Consider the following 25,033-nt stretch of genomic DNA (forward strand, 5'->3'; position numbering starts at 1 on the left):
CTACATAGAGACACGTGCACACACACACAGAGGCAATACGCTGTGTACATGACAATCAATCATGTTATGCTGTAGATTATTATTGATTGTACAATTTAAGAGAAGCTTATTAATTGACTTACACTGTATAATGTGATGAAAAAGATATTCCCACATTATACCTTTAATTAAAAAATAATTAATATTCTGACATTTAATTTTAGCCTTTACTACTGTTCATGGGGATTTGAAGCAACTTGAGTAAACTGAAAAAAGGACCAATTTTAATAAAATCACATGAAAGAAATGGTTTAGTGGAACAAATGCTTGTAAGGTTCAGAAATTACATTCTAATGACATAATTATGTCCCTTTTAATGTTCGAGTGTTCATGTATTAGTTCTGGTAATAATTAATGTCACAAAAAATCAACACTTAAAATACAATGGTTACACTATTTGACTGGATACAAATACAGTATGTAAGTCTGATATTTTGCTACCTAGAAAAGACGCCTGTAGTTCATGGCAGTCTTTATTTGATTCATGTTAATGTTTAATAGTCACTTGAAATTTGTGTCCTATGATGGCTGTTAGTCTTTATTTATTTTACTGTTACATTTACATTTATTCATTTGGCGAATGCTTTTAGTCAAAGCGACTTACAAAGGAGGACAACGTGAGTCAAACATCAGTTAGGGGGCTGTTGAAAAATGTAAAACCTGTTATTATTTTGAAAGTTTCTGTTTTGTAATCTTTGTTCAAACTATACATACTGTCAAAACAATTAATTTTGTAAAAATGTTTTGTGTAGAGAATGCTTAATGCCAGAGGATGCTAGCTACCATGGTAACAACTTTAAATTGAGAAACTCTTTAGAGAATACATCACCGGTATTAAGACCTTTATTTCTAAAAGGAAAAGATGCATAAACATGGGGTGGTTGCATGTAGAAACCTTATGAACAAATGCTTTGCTTAGATTGATTGTTTGTTTGCTTTCTTCTTAGTGCCATTGAAAAGATCTCTAAATCAGAATTTCAATGTGTATATCATAATCAAGTTAAAATTATAATTCACTTTGACTAAGATCATCAGTTTGATTTTTTTTTTTTTTAAGTTATTTTCAAAGAAACATTTTTATGAGCTAATTGCTTAATAGTATTCTTCTTCTTCTTTGTTTAAAAAAAGAAGAAATCTATTACATTGATTTGCTCTGTGACTCCTCCTGAAGCTTGCAAAGGTTACTGTTTTAATTAATGCCTTAACCCCATGCCCATGACCCAAATCCAGCTCCCCCAGCTTAATTAACTTTATCATTTATCTGTGTCGTCTTCTTTAAAAGAGGCTCTAATACAGTTACTATCGTACTACAATATGAATTTTGAAAAGTGTTGAGTTTTTATAGAAAATGTTGAATTTGGCTTTCACGACTGATATTAGTCATGGAAAATGCTAACATATCATTGCCAAGCCTTATAAATATGAATTCATTGCACCATGTAAGTGTGTGTAGCTGCCAAAGACACTACAACTAATCTTTGTAGATTATTTCATAGTAAACACCTTCAAAAGCTGAGGTACAAAGAAAACATGGAATTTATTGTAACATACAACATATTGTATATTATATCCAGTCAAGTCGGTTATATTCCATACTGAGATCTACATTTTTACATGGCAACAGTGGGTTGGTTTACATAGCAGCATAGGGCTGAATTTATCTCGGCTTTTTTTTTTTTTATCTTTGAGCTCTCAGTCGCTCTCTCTGTCTCTGTGTTTTTCTCATTTTCTTTTTTAGTATCTCTCATAGCAGTTTTTTTTTTTCTTTCATGGTCTGATCTTGTCTTTATTACTTTGTGCTTAATAGAAAATGATTGCAGGATTTAAAATTCATTTGTGACTAGACACTCAATATATATATCTATTTGCTATAATATAATGCCCCATGTGCTATTGTAAAATAAATTTGTATCAATATTAAGCTCACATTTAATCATAACAGAATATTGTAATATACGTTTCCTGGAGTATCCTCATCTTTTGGTTAATTAATATATATTTTCTGAATCTCTGCAGCAACTTTTTGCCTAAAAACCAAATCTAGGAAAAGGCTGATAAGTTACCAGGAAAATTGCCATAGGGTGTTTAAGCTTCGTAAGTCATAGGACTTGGTTCCTCCTCATTACTGAGTGCTGTTTTGGTGCTTCCCAGTGGAGCCTGTCTCCCTTTGGGGTTGTTTTGTTGCAATTTCTTTTTGCACCATGTGATTTGTGCTGAAGAGCCTGTAGGTCCGTAATATGTCACATATAAAATTATTACTTAGCCTCTGTGCTTTAATTTAAGAAACAAATACCTAATCATTTGGTTACACTAGTTTAATAAGAGAGGAATTACTTCCTTACAGAAATTCACTGCTTCTTCAAGAATCACAATGCGACGTTTTCATGAAATCCCATGTATTGCCATCAGTTACAGATTTAACAGAGATTTCACAGAAGTTTTAATGATGACAACTAATTTTAGGAATTTGACTATGCATATATTTAGATTACTGAGAACAAGCCAAACAAGTTCAAATCTCTGATTTTAGTGCTGGATAAACTATGATTTCATCACAATCCTCCTCATCTGTCTCTGTTAGTAGACCAAGTTTGGGGCCCTAAAATGTTCCAGAAATGGAGGAAAGTCTGACTGTAACTGCAAATATTTTTGCTCCAATAAAACTGATAAGGTGTGGTAACACGTGTCTATTGAGAATGCCCCATAGGTAATTGTTCTGGGGGTATAAGAAAAAGCAATGAGAGTGAAACATTATATAACTCACTCAGCCTAATCGTTTACAGCAGAGAAACATATCCCTGTTATGTATTATGATGGATAGGCTTCCTGGGGGTTGCCTGGACATTTAAAAAATTACCTGAGGATTAGGGTTCCATAGAATGCTGCTAGGTGAGACTATAGCAAGAGCTTGACTGAAAGGTAGAAATAAACCTGGAGGATCATGGCAAGACATAATGTATGGAGGCTGAGAAAGTCAAGTGTGTATTTGTGATACTTATAGGTGGGCAAATGAGTCATCCTACCAGAGGGGCAAATAGGCCCACAGAGGCAGATAACAAAAAAAATGTTTTGGGTCCTGTCAAAACTTTTAGGTATTCTTTATAGATTTGCAAGTGCTAAATCCAAACTTGGCTACAGAATTGCTCTATCATTTCCCATTTTGAGAGATGAAGGTTTGAAATGAAACAAACACTATTTTAGAGAAAAAAAATTATAAATCTGCATGGGTATGTGTGTATATGTTACAGTCAAAACCCGAAGTTCTGCAAGTTCCCGAATTGGCTAGCTATTTCGCAGTTTGGTTGAGAGGTGTGGCCAAAGTCCGAATTACTAGAAATGACCAGTGTATATGCTACTTTGGCTGGCCATTTTGTGAAGTGGCGAGAAATCCGTGGCCAAAATTCGATGTGCTGATGTAAGACTGTCTGCTCAAGGTGTGAAGATGCTTAAAAATTAAGATGCAGATTAAGAAGTGAGTTTTCCATTCTGCACGAGAAACTGCTCACACTGGAATCTGTAGGCACAGAAGAAAAATCACTACAAACCTTCGCGTCTTCCCAATCACTGACCGGTGGCCAAGGCTACATTTGATGCAATTGCACTATTAAGTGCGCAACAAATTGCTGCAAATGTAGAAATAAGAACCTGTTGTGCAATTCGAAATGTCATAAAAGTTCATCTTGTTGCAGCAAGTGATAATGGATATTCATAACGTAAAGAGATTGTATAAAGTATGAAATTATATAGACCCACCAAAATCTGCTCATGCCTTTTTTCTTCTGACTTTGGCCGATCACCCCATGCTATTTTGCAAACTGGCTGGCCAAATCTCGAAATTAAAGAAAAATTGGACATTGGCTGGTCAATTTACAGCGATATTGGCCATTTCCCGATTTGGCCGGACACTTCCCACTTTGACTTAGTCATTCACTTGCTTACTCACTCACTCACACACATACTCACTTAAAAAAACATTATTTCTCATTTATCTGAAAAGGTGGCAGTAAGGCATTTTGATATAAGAATATTTAGGGGTAAAAAAACCCAAACCTAATAAAATTAAATAACTCCGTTTCTGTAAAGTGTTTTGATGGATTTGATTGAAATTGGATGATGTTATAAAAAAAAATGAAATGAACACGTTTAACACATTTTTTTGTATTTGTTGATATTAGTCAGTAATAGTAGAGTCTTGTACTGTGTTAGCCATTATGGATGCATGTTGTAATCTGTTCAGTCAGCCAATAAAAGGTGTCATTTTGCTTGAATTCTCATTGATAGTTGTCATTAATAGTGCTCAAACGACTGGGACATCCTTACGCACTACGTCCCCTGTTTCACCACAGGGCTGACAGTATCTCAAAGACATGAGGCGTGTTGATTTATGCAAATGAAGGTCACTTGCAGAAGCAAAGTGAAAGGAGAAAAGTTCAGTGAAGCTCAAACAAGATGAGTTTAAGAAGTGCTTGCCAGAAACTGTAGCTGTAACCATAGTCAATTTAGCACAAATGATCCAGTAATAAAGGTATTTAAATATATTTTACCCACTTCACCTCCTACATGTTACCTGTAATTAGAAGTGGTGTACATCTCTCACTTGCCTGGATTTTTTTGTGTGTACGTATGTCACCAAGTCTCGCATATCTTTTTTTGTGAACTTTTAAGATTCTGAAAAGGGATTGATCACAGTTTATCAGATCATCATTTAATTTGTCCCTTTTTGTCACACTTTTTTAATCTGTACTGCTGTGACCTGAGGTATAATCTAATAGTATTTATGAGTTTTTTACTTTTTAATATGATGAATTTTTACTTTCTTATTAAATGAGTCAAACAGTAAAGCAGATGATAAATACGGTACATTAAGTTGATGAAAATAACAAGAGTGAGAACAAGCAGAAAAAGAAGAGCAAGGCAAAAAAAAGCAAACTATAAGATAAAAGAAAAAAATTATGCATTCGCCTCACTTAGGGTGATTTCTAGTTGAAATGCTTGACTCAGCCATAGTTTAACAATATTTCCTCCTTTTTCATTTTCTTTCTACTTTTTCCACCACTTTCTTACCAGAAATTCTTAATTATATTGTCTCCTGATAATTTTACTACAAGTCCATTCATGTCTTCTTACTCAATGTGTTTCCTAATTTCTTTTATATATCCCTCACTTCTTTTACTTATCCTCTTATCTATCATATTTTTCTTTTATTTTTAATTTATGAATTATTATCAATTTAAAATTGCTTTTTCCTTTCTTTAGCATCATTATAATTAAAAATTAGAATATGTATAATTGCTTGAGGTAGATGAATTGGCTTGATCATGTTTTAAATGACTGCTGTGATTTTGGGAATTCATGCAGCTAATAACAAATACTAGAAGTTTTTTCTTGTATTAATATTTTAGTAATACTATTACGAGTACTCGTCAATTACTAATTTGTAGTGGTAATTAAGGGTATTTATAGTGTACATTTTTTTTAATAAGTGGGTTATGTGTGGTTTACCCACCAGATGTGAAAATGAAATTGAATTTTCGATATTTCAACAACTGTTCAATAGAGGATTATCGGTGGGGGAAGGTGGGGGTTGACTTTTGGATGTATGGTGTGCCCTATTTGGTGATACGTCAAAGGGCATGGATTTGAAACTGTTTGCTGGGAGGGTTAACAGACACTTAGACTTGAACCCAGCATATGCAGACTTAAAAAGAAGAACATCCAGATAATAAAGACTTTATGACCAACATCTTCCAAATTTAATCCCCACTGCTTTTAGTAGTGAAAAGGACTGCATGCAGCATGTGTGTAGGCTTATGCACTACTTTGATACCTGATCTAGACAGGATACATGCTGTACCTTCTGATTCAACCATGATGACAAGGAAATGTGTGCCACGAGAGATAGAAACAATACAAATATAACCAAGGGTTTTTTTTTTTATTGCAGTTGGTCATATTACAAAATGTTTATTGCAAGATCTAAAGCTTGGAGGGCATGGCACTACTTGACTTCCACTTTAACTACTATGTCACAAATATGTCTCTCTATTATAAAAGAAAATCTTGAGATGAGACTATTGCCAAAAGATTTTTTCAAGTCCCGTCCTCCTCTCAACCATTTACGGCCCACACCCACTGTCCCGTCGCCTCTCATTTGTGTGAATGCTTTTGTCAGACACCAGTTCCTGCGCTCTCAGCTCTTGTAAATTTTTACGTTTTCCTCACTTTAAGTTTCCAATAAAAGAAGTCTTATTATGTCCAAATCGTATTGAAGATTTTCATCCCGAAGGGTTATCAACAGAAGAAATGAGTACACAGGCAATCCTAGCACCAAGAAATGATAAAGTCAAATGAATTAACGTGAAAATTGACGATCGGTTATACGGTAGATTGGTTAAATGCGTATCAGTAGACTATGCTGAAATAGTTTGTGGTCATGATGCGGAAGATGAAAACCTCAACTTACAATATCCCGTAGAATATCTACAATCGTTAACACCATCCAGTCTTCCAGAGGCCGAATTACTGTTGAAAGAAGGATGTATCGTAATGTTATTGCGTAATTTATGTATGAGTGATGGGCTATGCAATAGGACAAGATTAGTTGTATTCAAAATTGGTCGAACAATTCTGACATGTAAAATTTTAACAGGTGACAAGAAAGGTAATGTAGTACATCTTTTGTGGATAACATTAAGACACCAAAGGAGATCTTGATATGCCATTCGTATTAAAACTTTTACAGTTTCCCGTTAGAATAGCTTTCGCTATGACAGTTAACAAATCACAGGGACAAACATTCGAAAAACTGTTTATTTTTTAGAGAGAGAGAAACAATATTCACTCACGGGAAGTTATACGTTGTGTGGTCACGATGTAACTCCAAACAAGGAATGAAAATTCAATGCAATATTGACTAAAAGTTAATTCCAAATATTGTTTTTACTGAAGTTTTACAGTAAAAGTGTAAGTTTAAAAAGTATCTGCTTGGTAATTCCAAAGCCAAACAGAACGAAAACGTATGACACAATGAATACTTCTAACGCAACATGAAACATAATTGTCTTTCAATTTATTATGTTTTACTATTTTTTACTATGGTTAATTACTCGCTATAATGTAAAATAGTTCTATTATGCATATGTTACAATTCCCATGAAAATAACAATCTGTTTAAATTGAACATCTGCTTTCCCATACGCAGGTGACAGAGTGAAGCCAGCAGGGGCCAGAACCCCCTAGTATACTTTAATACACCATCTTGTACTATTAAATAATGTTACTTTAGCAGGAATCCAGTAGTTTAATCCTCACGTAGAATGTGGTAGAAGGCATTCTAAATCTGAGATGTTGCTATTCTTTTATGTATACTGACAAAGTTTTCAATGCATTGAAGATTCTCTGCGTTGGCACCATTAGATATTTCTAAATTGATAATTTAGAAATCTTTGATCATTTTTTGCCAGCCTTTCAATTGAAGCTATGCTGACTTTCAATAATGAAATTATAGGCTTATTTTATAACTCTACAACTTTATTTCATAAAGTTACTCCTTAAAATGACATGAGGCATCTCCTGAAAAGTTCAGTCAGAATTTCTGATCGGAAATGGATGTCTGCCAATGGCAAGACACTCTTCATCAGTTTGCAAAGCATGTTTTAATGTATCTAAAATCTACACTGAACATACTTGACTTATCACTGGTTATCTTAATTATACAGAAGCCAAGACCCTAGTTGTGAGCTCAGTTGTCAGGCCCTTGCCTTTCTTGGCCACATATTTTTAGACTGTCCCACACTCACACAATACTAGACCATAAAATACTTGCCTATCAGTCATTTAGTATTGGAACCACCATTACCCCTAATCCATTTATACCAATATGCAAAGTATTACCAGATGTTGTAATAATACATACTGAAGAATCTGTGGCATATCTTACATTACTGTATATTGCTTAATGATCGTCATCTGTTCGTATTCAATTGGAAAAAACTGAAGTCTGCCTGTTATAATGCAGTGGGAAAAGGATGTCCTATTCAAATTATAAAAACATCTAATTTTGCATTTTAAGAATAGTCTAAAATGTTTTTAAAATTTGCAAGGAATGTATCAGTGTTGTCTGTAAGCAACAATACTGGGTCTCTGTTTCCCCATACCATCATCAAGACAGCAAAGAAATTGGTAAAAGCCTTTGTCAGTTTTGTTGAGGTAATGCTCTATATTTAAATACTCCAGCTGTGGCACTTCCACTGTATGAGGAGTGGGTTTGTTTGTCACTGTGATTCTTGATAATGGGCAGCTGAGTGGTGTTGTGTAGTCATTGAGCTTCCACAGCTCCTTTAGTTACTTCAGATTGAATCACCTCATCAGGGACTACATTCGTAGATGAAAAAGTATGCAGTAGTGTATATGAACAGCCCTTCACCCTAACTAGTGGGTAAAGCACAGCCTGTCTTTACGTTATAATTAGCTGCAGTTAAAGTGGCATAAATCAAGGCTGTAAAGAAGCAGTCATGGCTTACAGATAATATTCTTATTTCAAATATAGCACTATCTACTAAGCAAAAACAATAGATGATCAATTTAAACTCTACTTTGAGCTTAAAGGCTGGCATGAAATGTAATATTTCAAATTAATAAGGTACATAGTACTGATTCAAAAGTAAAAGACTTTTGGCATGCTGCATTTCACCACATTTACTTACCATTTGCTTTTTATGTTATATTCATTAGCATGCACTATAACAGTATTATAGCCCTGAAAAAGGATCATAAATTCAAGATTTAATGCTAGTACTTTCATATTGAAACAACTGAGAAAAGTAGAAGCGAGAAAGGCAGTATATGCCAGTTCACCTTTAATGAAATATGTGAATGTCTTGTAGATGAGAATATGAAGTGTATGTTTGAAAGCTGTGTAGTTTGATAAACTATAACTGTGCATTTACTTAATGCAAGTTTTTCATCCAGCTATTTCATGGAATGTTTCTACATCTATAACTAAATACATGACATAAGTCATGCTTGCCTTTTTATTATACATATTGTAATTTTTGAGCTTAACTGTAAAATGATAAATTATTCATATTTACTCAAGCTATATGGCTGTTATTCAGACTTGCTTGGAATTTTCTGTTTTAGTAATTATTCAAGTTTTGGCAGCATTTATTAATTTTTTTCATCTATTCAATGTATTAATAAAAAAATGTTTCTTTCTTACTTTCAGTTTGGTCACTATTATCCTATCCAGTGCAAAAAACAAAATTATTATTGTTATTCATTCTTCAAACAACCATTCTCCCCTTTTTAAAGAGAAAAAAACAGAAACATTGTCAAGACATTTTGACAATAGTCTTCATTCATAACATAACCTTATATGCCATTTTGATTATGTATTTTTTAATTTATACAGTGAATTTCGAAATTAGACAAAACATGTATTTTTCCTGGACACCCTGCCCAGTGTTTTCTTGCCTCCCTCCCAAGCTCAAGACCCCTGTGACCCTGAACTAGATTAAATTGGTTTTATGTTACATATTTTTCCTCCTACTTATGCTCAAAGGCTCATGTATAATTCTGAAATATTTTTGCTTATGAGATTAACAGCATAAACCTAACAGCTGATTTTATTGTATGTATAGATGATAATGAAAATTTATAGTTCATGAAATACTCAAATTAAAATCATTCTAAATATTGCTCTTTAGAAATTGACATCAACCAAGAGTTAAATGTAACTTTAAATGTAACTATCTAAACATGTTTTCTTGAAAAATACACAAAATATTACTCAAAAAGTGATTAACCATAAGTTGTCTTCTTCATGTTTCACTCACTGTTCAGATACTGAAATTTACTTAGTACAATTTAAAATTTTCATTAATATGTTGACATTGCCAGTGACAATTAAATGTCCTTTTTCGTTATCAGTGATTGGTGTTTTAATTTGTAATTATGCATAAAGTTTACTTTGAATTAGCAGAAGCAGTTTACACCGATTCAAAGCCTCTAGCTGAAAACAGCCCATTGAGGTTATAGTTAAGTTTGTCATCGGGCATGAGTGAAAATGTAGTTGGCTAAGAAAGTTTTAAAGCTGTACATTTGTAAGACCTCCATTGATGCTTTTTTAAAAAGTAGTTTGCTCATAATTCTTTTTTAAATGTTTTCTGAAGTCCTTCTGAGGTCAGGAATTCCCTTCAGTGTTGACAGATTAAACACAAACATCTACAGGTGCGCCTACCTGCCTGCCATATTGGAGGGTGTGATGAAGCTTTCAAATGTCTTCTCTCATGTTTGTCCACAAGCATGTGAGGTTTTTAAAACATTATACAATATGTTGGCAGTAGATTTTGTTTTGAGTGAAACATAGAACAGGTGAGAGAGGATTTCTGTGACCATGTATTTATATGTTCTTACATTACAAGTGCATAACATAAGTAAAGATTTAAATTAAAAATTGTTCATGACTTTCAAAACATTTTTGTGTATTTCAGGTGCAGATGCAATGGAACCCAACAGTTCAGACAGTCGGGGTGACCGTTTAGATTTCTTTGTAAAGCAAGAAGAATTGTTAGGACCTGATTCAAGCTACCTGCCACAGTCTTTCAGTTCCGTGAAGGAAGATTCTCCAAGCCAAGCTACCTCTGTAGCCAACTTGAGGGCAGCACTCATGAGCAAAAACAGTTTGTTATCCCTTCGAGCAGAAATGCTAGGAGATGACAACCCATTGCTCTTTGAGTACTTGCCTAAGGGTACCCACTCTTTGTCTTGTAAGTTTACATTTTTTACATTTATCTTTAATTCTGTCCAATGTGACTACCTGTTTTGTTTATTTTTGAGTAAATATACTGCATAACAATGGTGCATAACTTGGTATGAAATGGTTTTGTTTTTTATTTTAAACTTTAATTAGCTTTTGTTTGTCATTGAAAAAGAAAGATCTGAGCACCTGGAAGCTTTTTAGCTTGTATTTCTACTTAAAACATAACAGTGACTTGCAGAAATTGTTTAAACATTTGCAAAAATTATTATGAAGTTGATATATAGTACATATGCTCAGTGTGAAGCTGCTCTTATCTATGAAGAGAATGGGGTGTCGATGGCGGAGATGCCAATTATGGTATTCTCTGGCAAATGCCAGTCGAGTTACATGATGATGGGTAGTGAGCACAGGTCCCACTAGAGGCTTTCGGGTCCTTATTGGTTAGAAACCTGCACACCAGTAACCAGCTGAAAGTAATTTTGTAGGGCTCTGGCAGTGCTCCTCCTCTTCTGTCTCACACAAAGGAGTAGATACCAGTTCTGCTCCTGGGTTGATGCCCTCCTATGGCCCCGTCCAGCTCTCCTGGTGTAACAGCTCGTCTCCTGGTATCTGCACTTGTGACTGTGCTGGAAGACACAGCAAACCTTTTTGCAGGAGCAAACCATCTTGTGCCATCTTGGAGGAGGTTTAATATCTGTGCAATCTGAATCGGCATCAGGTACTGCATAATGCTACCAGTAGTGACAAGAACACTAGCAAAATGCAAGACTAGTGAAGAATCCCTCAGGAAGGATAAGGAGAGAGTAATTGTCTGTGGCCACCACCTGCAAAACCATTCCCTTTTTGGGGGTCATCTTACTGTTGCTTCTCAAGTGCTCTTGTTGTCACATTCATTTGCACTAAAGCATGGAAGCTGATTCATAATCACTAATCCTTCCTAACTGAACAGATTGATATCCTGGAAGCTTAACTGACTTGGTGGTAGACTATGATGATTCCTTTAATTTTTTTGAGCAGAGTATTTACAAACTTGCCTTGTATTCCCAATTTGCCCCTTAAATATGTTACAATTAGAATTTCTTTACATTTTTCTTTAGTTTTTGCTTTATTGGCTCGTATTGGATATTTTTGAGCCCAGATTTTCAGGTTGCTTTTGAATGTCGTTAGATAATTTGTGCATTCCCAAACCATTTTGAATTCTGTAGGGGTGTCCATTTTTAAGTTATTATTTAGCAGTTTCTACGCTGTTGCCTTGGACTGATGTCCAGGATTGGACTAAACCTGACTTCACAGGTCATTGAATATAAATGACAGCACGTGAGATTTCTGGATTGTTTAAGTTTATAGATACAATCTAATAAACAAACCGAATTTGTGTTAAAAGTTCTATTAATTTGTTTTAAAGTTTTAGGTTTTGTTTATGACTATGGCACTAGTTTATTACACTTTTCAGCAAACACCATTAGCTTTGTTTCTCTGTTCCCTTTTTCTCTATACATATGGCATTTCATTCTTTCACCTTAGGTATAACAAAATATTCTTCAGACACTTTTCTTTTTCTGTTATTTTGGTAGAATTATTTTACATGTGGCCTGTTTTCCATTTTGTTTAGTAACAAGCTGCTGATATATTGTGGAAAATCAAAACAATGCTGCACTTGCTATGTTGTTTTCAAAATTATTTAAATCTGGAATGGTATTGCATCAAGTGAATATGGTGCACATACAGCTCTGCAAAAGTACCACTCAGTAAACTGTTTATTGATTGTGCAATTTTTATCGCATCACAATATTACATAGTTCTCAAAACTTGTCAGTTTTTGATTTATACCAGGAAAGTATAATATGCAAACATATTATTTCACTTGCTAATTTTTGGAGGTTGTGTGAAATTTCTGGCCATTTTTGAACAAATAAAAACTTGATATAATGTAGGATCAGAGTATGACTGGAAAAACAAATGTTATTTTAAAAACAAATGCAAGTCATTTAATTGTACGGTATACTGTTTACAGTGTTAATTTGTCAATACATCCATTTACTGTACCTGTTAAATTCAGTTTTACAGTTGCAGAGAGCTGGGGTTTTGGCCAGCTGTATGGTGCACAAGACAAGGACCAAACATAGACTGTGTACCAGGCTAGCTTAACACAGGGCAAACTTGTGTGAACACCTACAGACATTCTCACTGGGCCAAAGGGTCACCAGTCATCAAACTGCATTTAGGAGGAAATCTGGAGGTCGCAGAGGAAAACTGGCAGATACATACGCCGATCCATTACATTTTTACAGTGTGTGCAATTCCAAAGTAGTTGTCTAGAAATGCACCACATAACATAACTGCATTTTTTGTATTGTATTAACAACATCAGGTAGGTAAAGCTGCTTGCTTTGAGTCATATTGGGATGTTGGTGGAGTCATCTGAGACTCCACCGTTGCAGTTACCTCATTAATGGTATTTGTCATACAGTATTTGTATTATGCCTGCACCCTACCATTTCATTTGGAAAATGTTTACCAAAGGCAGGGGGATGGGGTTTGGGGGAAATGTCTACTTAATTGCAAGACATAAATGAGTGACCACATTAAATAGAAGACAATAATGCTATCCATTTAGGTTTCAGGTAATGTAATATTTTTCATTGTGCTGTTTGATATGAGCCAAAGTAAGATTCTGTTGCCTTAATACTCTAATAACAGTCAATAGCTGTTTCAAGCATGATGCTGGGATACCTAGTATTGTCCCTGCCAATAATATATAATTAAAATTTGAATTGTAATTGTCACTCATATAGTAATCTGCATAACCAGTGCAGGATAATTATGTTTATTTTTAATGCCAGCTATTGAAGTTCTTTTTTATTTGTGTTGCCTGTCCACTTCTTGATATTATGAGATTATTTTAGATTATTTCTGTTTTTCCTGTAAACTTATTAGAAAATTGCCACTGTTTATACTTCAGTACAAAAAAGTAGCCTGTCTTAATGACGTTATTTAAATATGTTTAATCTGATTCATTGCTGCAAAGTTAAATGCACATACTCTTCAATAGCATGGTTGTAAGTAATACGCCTGAGTGTTTGGTGGTTGTTGTAATTTTTTTTTCTCATAGTAAGAAGATTACACAACTATAGCAGCTTAACAGTGGTGGGCAGTGAGAAAAGGATAGTGAGATGCTTTAATAGAATTGTGCACAGCAGGGATTGACCACGCCAAGCCAACTTCTTAGTATTGCAAGGTTGCTGTAAAATTCAGAGATACTTGAAATAAAAGACTGGAGCAGTACTTGAGAAGGATGTGTTCTACAGTACTGTGTCTGCAGATTCCCAGTTGTTTGCTAACCTGCAAACATCCTGCTGCTTGCTGCATGCACAAAAGCCACTTCCTGTGATAGCATATTTGTAGTCCATTTTGTATATTTGTTTGAGGTTACCCATTCAATTAAATAATGGCAGATATGAGTTTTAAAGTATTTTTTGTCATCATTGTCAAAGTGTAGCTTATATCTGAATTATGCTTTTTTTATTGGTATTTAATGTTTGTTTTGTTTTTAATATTTGGATTAGTACATTAAAAGAATTAGTACTTAATGTCCAGTGACATCAGATAGAGATGCAGTATTTGTGCTGAAGTGATCTTCATACTGTAAAGTCAGCACACACCATTGTCATGCCAACATGTGTGATGGAAGAATGGTTTTGTTCAGTATCTTGTAAAATAGTTGAACAAATACATGCTCCACACTGAATGTTTTAAGGCACAAAATAAAAGAATGAGTGGCACATAAACAGAGTTTCTAATATTCGTGCTTTTCACGTGCTTATAAATGATAGGTCTTTCAGTGTTACAGTACTACCATAGGCCATTAAATGATGTGGTGCCCTAAATGAGCAGATAATCCTCCAGTTTACTACAACAAGTAGCTGTACAATGTTTACTATTGTGCAGAAAATCAAACACTTTAGGCCTAGCACCCAGAAGCACAATAGGAGAGGATCACAGCATGTGCTAGAAGAGAGCTGTCAGGCATTTCCTTTAGCACACTATTGCACTAGATGTACACTGTCCTTTGCCACATACTTTTCAGAACAGAAACTTGCACATTTCAGAAGGCTACACAAAAGTACATACTGTCTACTTCAGTAGGATGATCAAGACAAGTTGGCTGTGCTGCGATCTCACATGGGCTAGCTGTGTGTAGGCTGTACAAGTGTATATTGTATTCTGTTAGGAGATCAACAGACTGAGCAGCACTTTGTGCAGACTGCCCTCATCTTCATATGAGAGGCTGGAATGTATTTCACAGAGCTGCCATGATTATGTTTAAGCCCAAATGAAACAAATCACAGGATATTGGTTGTGGGGCAGATATTCCCATCACTAATAAATAAATAAATAACAAACAAAATTCCTCAAACTTAATCTCTCTTGAGCTGTATTCCCTAGATAACTAGCCTAGTACAGCTTTTCTGACTCTTTCTACAAAGACCTTTTAATCACCACTTAAAACATGAAAAAAGTGTAAAACCTCATCCCTCATTAGTTGCAGGTTTAAGCCTTTGATTGCCATTGTTATTCTCTGTTGCTATGTTTACCCTTGGTCAGCAAACCATTAGTAAAATCACTTGACAGTAGTTTTAAGAGTGCAACATGCTTTGGAGATGTTTATCCTCTGCCTTGATTAAGAGAAGAGAATTCTGAATGTGTGTGTAGGTGCCATGTTAAGTTTTACAATTGTAACATTATAAGAAAACATTCCTTAGATAAATATGTTTAGCAGATTACAGATACGTTTAAGAGGTTCCAAATGATACTAACATGTATCATAAATGAGTAACAATAAAATTGTTACTTTTGTTTCCATGGTAATGGCTGGAAGAAAAGTACAAGATGCAAGAGAGGAATCTGTGCTGTGCCTGGTGTCAGTGTGCATTGCATGGTGGGTGGGAATGTATTTCATCAGAAGAGACTGTTAAATGTTTCATTTTATGCATTTGCATTCTGTCTTCTCCATTAATAGTTAGATAGTTAATGAACTTACGGTTTTACTGGCCGGGATTCTAATACTTTAGTGAAAAAGGGACATTCTTTTTTTTTTTTTTTTTTCTTCATATGTTACATCATAAACGATTTTTTATCTACTATTTTTACAGTTTTTTATTTCATTCGTATTTATGTAATTATATATTTATTATGAATATAAACCTGTATTTGTGTATTTAAATATGCTAAAATCAGTGGATTGAATGTACATATTTGAAAATTGTGTTATTTTTGTGTTTTTGGGGTATAAAAAGTATTTGTTTCAAATGGTGCCATTAAATAAGTAATGAGACAAAGTGCTCAACACACTACTTCCTCTCTAAAGCCTTCTTCAACTGTAGTATCTTTAGATAAATGATGCCAAATTTCCATATGTTATGTATTCCATCATGAGATGTTTTGCTAAATATTACCTTACATAGTGATGTATTTAATTTAGCACTTATTATTACAGTGGATGTTTTTACAAGGTGACTCTGCTGCTTTTGGAACTTGCTTTAATAAACCTGATTGAATCGGCCGCCGATTGCTCATTAAAACACAAAGCCTGCGCCCGTCTCTGTCCCTAATCTCCAAATGTATGCGTCAAAACTCTTTAGAGGCTGCAGTAGTAAATGGTGTGAAATGTGGAAAGTACATTTATTATTTTTCCTCACTTAAGACAATATGGACTGTGTCACATACAAATAGCAAATGTACCCTTTATAGCCTTCAAAATTGTGGGGCCTGTGTAATAGTGATGTCATTGTCGCAGTAGCCGACAAGAAAGACTTACAGTAAAAATTCTGACATTGATGTGGATGTGTACTGTTCATCTGAACACACTGATGCTGGCAAAACATGCACCATGTTTATTAAAATGAGAATATTTTAATTAAACTTATATTGCACCCAATATGCATTTTAAATGTTACCCCATGGAGTTTGTAGTAATGGCCAAGAAAAACCTTTAGTCTCATGTTTTCATGCACAACCGAACTAACAAATTTTTTCCTTTAATGGAAGCGGGCGGTGACCAACACTGGACAGCAGCAAATAGTAACAAAAAGTCCATGAAAAAAATATATATTACTCATGTTGCATAATCCACTTCAAGTCATCCGGTCATATTCTCCAAACATGAAAAATTTATCCATTTTTCTTTTTGGCTAAAACACAACCTAGAAGTCTCTTCACTTTGTGGGCTACTTTCACTTTACTAGAGGAATCAATTTAACAATATTTTAGCAAATAAATGTAAGCATTTTGCACATTTGTAGTATACCTAGATTTCTACACATGTAATATGTGACATGAGGAAGGCGACATTTTTTCATGGACGTTTTGATATCGTTTTCTGTTGTCCAGTGTTGGTAACCAATTGCTTCCATTAAAGCATAAACTTTGCTAGCTCCATTCTGCAAGAAAACATGAGATTAAAAGAATCCCAGCCAACACTACAAATCACATGGAGTAAGTAACATTTGTGAAATATATAGTTTTTCAGTGGAGTATTCCTTTAAATTTTTAAGAGTGTTTAATATTTATAACACTGAGTGATATCCATTTGAAGTTGATGCTTTGTACCAAATGGCACCCTGTATTATTATTTTTTTAGTTTTCTTTTGAAAGGTGTGGACTTCGTTAGTGAAGTCCCAGAACTGTAAAACTGTCCTCATAGGTTGTTCATTTAAAAAAAGTTTTTATTTTTGATTGCATTAGAAAGCCACAATTTTTCATTCTAAATGTAATAGTCATTAACAATAAACAGTCAAATGTATTCACTGACCAATATTTTAAACTTCAAGGTGTAACTGATTGCCATGAATTTGGACGTAAATACATACATTTATAGTTTGTTAAAATAATAACTTCCTTTTTCTCTTAATCAGATTATTTGCAACTGTAAAACATGTCCTATTAATTTAATTGATTAATTTTACAAACAATGTCTATAAATTATAAACTCCTGTCTGTGATTATCCAAAGCTGTATATGTAATTAAAAGCATTCTAGCACCTCAGATGTCTTCCTTGGTATCACTTGTGGTTTGTTAAAAAAAAAAATCTTTCATATGGAAAGTTTATTTAATTATTTTTTCCACAGGAGGGTCACCAACTTACATTTTTCTTAGATGTTTCTTATTCCTGCTTTTTTAAAATATTCCACATTATTTTAATAGCTTTCTTTTTGGGCTTATTTCTGTAAAATAGTTCCACTCACTGTACTCTACTCACCACATGAATGTGGGTGGCTGGAAAAAAAAGAAATAAAATAAAAGCCATTACGTGTTGTGCAGATGTGGTGCAAACTGCTTCACACTGCCTTTTGCCCCTTCATATTATGTGGAAATGGCCAGCTGGTGCTATTTTACGTGGGTGAGACTCGTTTCCTGTGTTCCTCAGGGCCTGACTCCACCAACAACTCTTCAAATCAAGCAGGGGGGCAATTTCATAGCAAACAAGGGGCATCATCACCTGCTGAACCCCTGCTCTCCTCCACTGTGAGGCCCTCTGGTTCCTTATGTAGCCCCAATCTGCAGTATGATCATCTTATTCCAAGAAAAAAGGTCAAGGAGGATGCAGAATCTTTGTCCTTTCAGGTAAGAAACAAAACATTTTTTAAACTTTTTATTTAAAATGCAGCCCTCTGGAATTTCGCAGGAAAAGGAAATGTAAAATGAATCCAGATAGTTTTAGGTTTAATGATTAACATTGTCAAGCACTGGAATGTGAGGTATTTCTCATAGATTGTATTTTGTTAAGGGTGAGAGTCTTTGCTCTGTTTTCTTTTTATTCTGCTTGAATAAGAACAAGGGTGCAGTGAGTTTTTTTTATTGCTAGATGACTATGATCTACAAGTCACACCCCTTGTTCCAGTTCCTTCCAAAAGCAAAGCACTATCAAAGGTAGCCCCAAGAAGTCTGTGTCTCTGCAGAGAGGCACCATCTGTTTGATGGTGTGTAGGGATGGGAGGGGTAGAGACATAATTCATTCCTGCAGAGCAACAAATGTGTTCAAAGCAGCTACAGCCCCAGCTCTGATCATGGGTATGGTGGAATAGTATTTGTGTGTCTGCTTCTCTGTCTGTCATATTTTCTTTACCCTCCTGATTTTAGAAATACTCTTTCTGGCCCGTATGTAGGTTTCATTCAGGGACGTTCCCTAGGAAACTGTTAAATTTGAAGCCATTTAACCTTGGATTTAAGTAACTCCAATCCAAGGTCCCCATGATTGTTAATCTCTGCAGACAATACTCCAACTAAGTATGCACCACTTTGTTCAACAAACTCAAGTAAAAGCTGTATTCAAAAAATAGTGGAAAAGAGAATACAATAAAATTTGAACCCAGAGTCTAGAAAAGAGCTCCCCCTGGCAGAACAACATTCCACTTTTCAAAATTGAGATGTTATTGCAAGCCCAAGAAAATACACAACAAACCAAGCATGACCAAAGTCAAATCACCTTCCCTCCCTTGAGCTGCATCAGAATGCCCCAAGACCAACGTATTCATTAGCTTTGAGTCAACAAAGTATGGCTGGGCTTATACTCAAATTGATTGTGAGCTTCTCCCACTCATATGTACTACTGTGGCTGTAGTTAAGCAGATTTTGGCCTCCTGCATGACATCTTCCTGCATGTGGTTTTTTTTTTTTGTTTTTTTTTTGTCTCTGTGACTTTCCTTCACATAACTTTCCTTCATTATCTTTACTGCCCATCCACTTCCTATTTCATTGATTTCACAGTTTCACCTTTGAGTAGTTTTTCATTGTATCATTAGATGTAGGTGGCCTGCCTGCTGCTGCAGAATATCTTCCTGACTATTTCAATTCATTTGCAGGTGACAACGCATAGGGAGGAGGACATACAAGACTGTGATTCAGGTACAAAGCTGTGCATAAAATTTAATAGCTTTGCATGCACTTGAAGCTTTATTCTTTGTTACTGATAATTACTGAAGTTTGATAATCACACATGTTTTTCTCCTAGGACCGAATATGAGGCTTTTTTCAAGAGAGGAGGATCATGTAACTGACACAGATAGTAGCAATAATGAGACTGAGATATCATGTGATGCAGGCTCATGGCAAGAACTCACATGCTCTTTGTGCCAGAGGTTCTTCTGTACTTCAGAGAAACTCAGAGAACACGAATACCAGCATATGCCCATGATGGCACTTTCCTTAGAAGGGTTTGAAACCTCCAAGCCAACATTGGCTGGCTTTGCCAGTTTAATGCCAAGTGAGCCTCCAGTACGCTACTACTGTTCCCAGTGCCCAGCAAGCTTTACTCTCAAATCAAATGCGGACCGGCATGAAAAGAACATCCATTTCAAACGCAAGATGATGCAGTGTCACTTCTGCCTCAAGCATTTCCGTGACAGGACTGACCTCAATCGGCACCTATCATCTGTACATTCAAATGCACGTGTTTTTACCTGCACTATCTGCAGCAAGTCTTTCAGTACGCAAAAAAACCTGGCGACGCACATGAAAGTGTGTTTCCAGAGCAACAGCAAGTCTGAGCTTCTCTGGGAAGCAAGGGAACTGAATGTGGAGGAGCAGAGTAAAGCAACCAGCTGTAGCTAACTGTCATTAACTGTGACCAGTAGACCAGTTATTAGAAAAACATTTACATCATGTGTATTCTATGCAATTTGACAATAAATATAGAAACTTTAGATCTCTTTATTAAAAAAAGTAAACAAACTTGACAATATTAACGTTTAAATGTAATTCCTGTGTATACTTTCAAACATTTCTTGCAATTCTAACCTTCAGCTGCAGTTTTTTGCCTGATTCTTGCATTTTCACCTTTTTCCTTTACGTTTGAACAAGTTTTAAGCAGCTATATGTCATTTCTTTTAGTAATCAAGACATTGGTGTTTGTTTTTTTTTGTTTTTTTTTTTACTTTAGACATCTAATAATTATATCTGCTTAGTGAATTCCACAATGTATAATGTTTTGTAATAAAGGCAAACAGCACCACCTGGTGGTATACTTATAGAAGCCATTTTATGAGTAATTTATTTTTTAAAAGTATCTTTATTAGGTTCTTTTTTGAAGCAAAACTACTAATATTTTACAGTTGTTTGGTCATGTAGTATATCACGTCAAAATGAACGGGAGGTGAGCAGTCACTCCTTCCTAATACTAATCTATGCCTCTTAAATGAGTAATTTTATTGTCTTTGTCACTCTTTAACCCTCTTACTTAGTGGATGCAAATCCCCCTACACAAATAAGTATTCATACCCAAACAGCATTATAAATCAATATTTGGTTTCAGTCTTCCAGTTTTACTCCCACGTCCCCAAAGCTGTGGAGGTTAAGTTAATTGCCAGTTCCATAGTGTGTAGGTGGGCCCTCTGAAAGATGGTTCCCTGTCTAGGGTTGGATTCTGCTTTGTGCTCAGTGCTGCTGGAACAGGCTCTGGCCTGGATTGGATTAAGTGATTCTGAGAATGTTCTGTTGTTTCATTTCTCTGTGCTCCTAAAAAGATAATGAGAAGAAGTGCAATGTTGTTTTAATGGATTTTTTTATTGTCATATCAAAAAAGGGTGTGAGATAACAACATTTGGCACCATTTATGTGAGAAATGATCATGTCAATGCCCCTCCGGATTATTGTGAAAATACTAAATTTTTCCATCTGCTAATGTTTTGTGGTGAAGAAATTCCTGGGGTGGATCTTGGTGACACCCATTTCCCTTGTTCCATGGTGAGAATAATTCGGCAGTGTGCCCAGCCACCCACACATCCCAGTGACTGAAGTATTGTAAAATTGGTTTTATTTTCTTGAGGAAAATTTCCCTTAAAAAAAAAATCCTATTGAATTGTAAGACCATGTATCATGTAAGTTAAGTTCATAAGATGATATGCTTTTATTGTAATACTTGGTAAGATTTGCAAGTGTAATATGAGAAGGACTCATTTTATAAACCAGGCTAAAAAGCAATGGTGTTCTTCATTGAGATTTACATTCAAACTGAATATCTCTAGCTCCTCAGTTGTGCTAATATCACTTCGTAGAACTAATGAAGTAGACTAATAATTCAAACTAAGATGTTTTAAAGTGTTGCTGTAAAAAGATTTGCTTCCTCCGTGTCAGTTAATTATACCAGGAAGGATGTTTTTCTTTGGTCCAATCAATTTGAATTTTGAATCATTTTAGTTTTCAAAACCAACATGTGATCAAGAAAAGAACTGCCACATCCATTGTGACTTAAGGGTACTGAATATGACTGGGTGGCATTGCAAAAGGTGCAGAATGGAACAGGGTGGTTGGCAATTATAGATTAAGAAGAGATATTTATTTCATTGAGGAAGATTAGAATTATCTTGTATTGTTTTTAAACTATATTGACCCCTAGAAGTTTAAAGTTTACATTATGCTTCATAAATACTGAGATATATCCAGTTATAGTTTTCTTTACAATACAATTCATCCCTGCAGTTCTTTGAAGAACATTGCAAGGACCTTTTCAAACCTCATAATAAATTACAAAAAGTTGTCTTCCAGAGTGGGGTTGGTAATTGGGAATGTAAGAAATACAAATGAGAGGAGTTCAGCATACATACTCAGCCAGAACTGTACAAACATATGCACAAGTATATAGAGGAAAGAACACCTCAGTTGTTAGAAGGGACAAAAAGCCATCCTGAAGTAAACCAGGAAACTTCTCCTCCTTGTTGGACAAGAAACAGACCAACCAATTCTTAACTTTTTGTCATGTTTCTGTTTTCAAAGTTATGAAGCCAATTGTGTTAATTAGAAATATTAATTCCCAAGTGGAAGCATCATGTATAAAAGTTGGAAAGGGACACATGTGAAAATGACACCATTTTGTAAAAATATATATTCTATTTGTGCTTATAGAAGAAGCTCACAACTAATACAACTAATTGCATGATTTGTAGCATGCATGCTCTGAAACTAACAACAGGATTCTACAGGGCTAATAATGAAGGACAGAAATCTTAATATGCAGCGTCGATTAAAAATATCAGTAATTTTGGTAACTGAGGAGCAGTCTTTTCTTTAATGATGTGAGCCATCTTGGATTACTATAAAGGTCACTTGATCACTTTAGCATTCAGAGTTCAGTTTAACATTTCAGCCCATCCATTCGCAGTTATTGAAACCCCACATTTTTCCTTAACAGATTAATGGGGAATCAGATTATTAAAATACACAATGTGAACTAAAGCCGCTTTTCCACTGCATAGTACGGCACGACACGGTTCAGTACAGCTCACCTTGGTTCGGCTCAGTTCGGCTCGGTTTGCGTTTCGACTGCAGTTTAGTCTTTAGAGTGGGTGGGATTATTCACGTGTCGTTAGAGTTGCGCCGCCTCTACTGCCGTGACACCGTGGAACTTTTACAACAACACGCAGACAACGACAACACTTTAGCTCGACGACGCGCAAGGTTAAGCATCTAAAAAAAGCACATCACTAGCTAACTTTTATCACTGTTGCAAAGCATAAAATGAACTTAACTGCCAGTGTAACATTAAAATGCTGATTCTGTATATTACAGATCTTCCACATTTTGCAAAAAAGTCGCCGCAACAGACTATCTGTTTTTCCACATTTTGCAAAAAAGTCGCCGCAACAGACTATCTGTTTGGACATTTAACCGTGCTTCAGAGTGGTGGGATGTGCTTGTTCCCGGTTTTACGAACACTCACTGGCTGGAGAACTTTCGAAACTTCCGCGTGTCTGTACCTTTAAAGAAAAGAATAGCCAGTGACGCAGTAATGACGATTTTCTCCGGCCAATCAGTGACCAGCAGAGTTTACACGTCACATTTTGGTAACGGTTCGGCACGCTTGGAACCTCGGCTGAGGTGGTACTAAAAAAAGGACCAGGTACCAGGTACTGTTCCCAGTGGAAAGCCCCGCAAAAGTGAGCTGTACTGAACCGTGTCGTGCCGTACTATGCAGTGGAAAAGCGGCTTAAGTTTGATGTGTGTTCAATATTGTGATCATTGCAGTATAAACTCAAAAGCTACCTTTGTGACATTAGTGAAATAGGAGTTACAGTGGAGAGGGCTAATCCTACTTCTGAAAACAGCAGCAACAAAGAATTTAAAGGATGTAAACATAAAAAAAATCACAGAATTGTATTTTAATATACATTTTAATACTAGTTTTCTTTTCAAGATGTATAAATAAATCATTATGAATTATGCAGTCTTAAGCTTTAAGTTTGTTACCCAAAGCAATAATAGAGAAAAAAAACTTGACTGTAATTATTATGGTAGTAAAATAATATGTAAGATAGAAACCCTTTTTAAACCATGCCAGATTTTCTCTGTAGTATCCTGACTAGCATAGTATTGAACTGGCTTCACCTTTATTGTCTGCATTCCCCTTGTCATAGTTAGTAATTCTGGGATGGCTGGGATAGCTAGAAACTTTCCTTGCATTTCTTTATTTTTTGACATAATAAGCAAGATGACGGTATTATTGTTCCCTTTTCATTTCTTTCAACCACATTGTGTACAACCTTGTGTATCACATAGGAGGTGCAATTTAATGATTTCCAGGTATAGGTGGTGGTGCTATGATGTGAACCACACAGCAGTATGAAAGTTAATGTGAAATGGAATTAGAGTCATCTTTATTATGGCAAGAGTTTGGCTGGACTGCATTTTATTAATCAGGCTATAGGTGACTATGGGAAAGCATGTAGAACTTCCAGTAAGTAGCATGCTGTATATTAGCATCATAGCCTTCATAATATAGAAGGTGATGGAGTCCGTGAAAACAAATACATCTAAGAGTAATGAATATTTCTGGGGTTGTGTGCTTGTGATCATTTCATTTCAATGTCTCTTAATTTTTTGTGCGTTACTGTTGGAAAAATTTGTTGATGACCCACTTTATAGGCACAATAGGAAGGTAAACTTTTCATATCCCAGCTTTTTGCTTATATGCTCTGTTTTGATGGCAAAATACTGCAATATTACGGATTTATTTTTAGCACCCGATTTTTCTCTTTGAAATATTTGTTTTTTATTTTTCTAGTCATTTTTTATCAGCACTTTTTTATAAAGCTATATAGTCCTTAGCAAAGTTTGTGATTGCATGGAATTATTTGTGCACACGTGTGATCAAATAAAATCCAATTTAGAATCACTCAGTCTTTATGACTGCACATGTTCATATTGTACTGTTGACTCTTGACATATACCCAGCAGCACTG

At 35.2% G+C, this 25,033-nt stretch overlaps 1 protein-coding gene across 2 annotated transcripts in view; it reads left to right on the forward strand.

The window, feature by feature from the left end:
- Positions 1-25,033, forward strand: part of zbtb46 (zinc finger and BTB domain containing 46) — a 156,329-nt gene that overhangs the window by 98,347 nt on the left and 32,949 nt on the right. Inside the window, exons 3-6 of one of the 2 annotated variants that reach the window (XM_039735307.1) lie at positions 10,533-10,808; positions 18,229-18,425; positions 19,664-19,706; positions 19,813-20,832. In XM_039735307.1, coding sequence (XP_039591241.1) covers positions 10,533-10,808; positions 18,229-18,425; positions 19,664-19,706; positions 19,813-20,411 — 1,115 coding nt within the window. In that variant the 3' untranslated portion in view covers positions 20,412-20,832. Of the gene's footprint in view, positions 1-10,532; positions 10,809-18,228; positions 18,426-19,663; positions 19,707-19,812; positions 20,833-25,033 lie in introns of those variants that run through there. The other variant, XM_039735308.1, reaches the window with a different exon arrangement.

Source organism: Polypterus senegalus, chromosome 14 (genome assembly GCF_016835505.1).
Source record: "Polypterus senegalus isolate Bchr_013 chromosome 14, ASM1683550v1, whole genome shotgun sequence".
Classification (NCBI taxonomy): Eukaryota; Metazoa; Chordata; class Cladistia; order Polypteriformes; family Polypteridae; genus Polypterus; species Polypterus senegalus.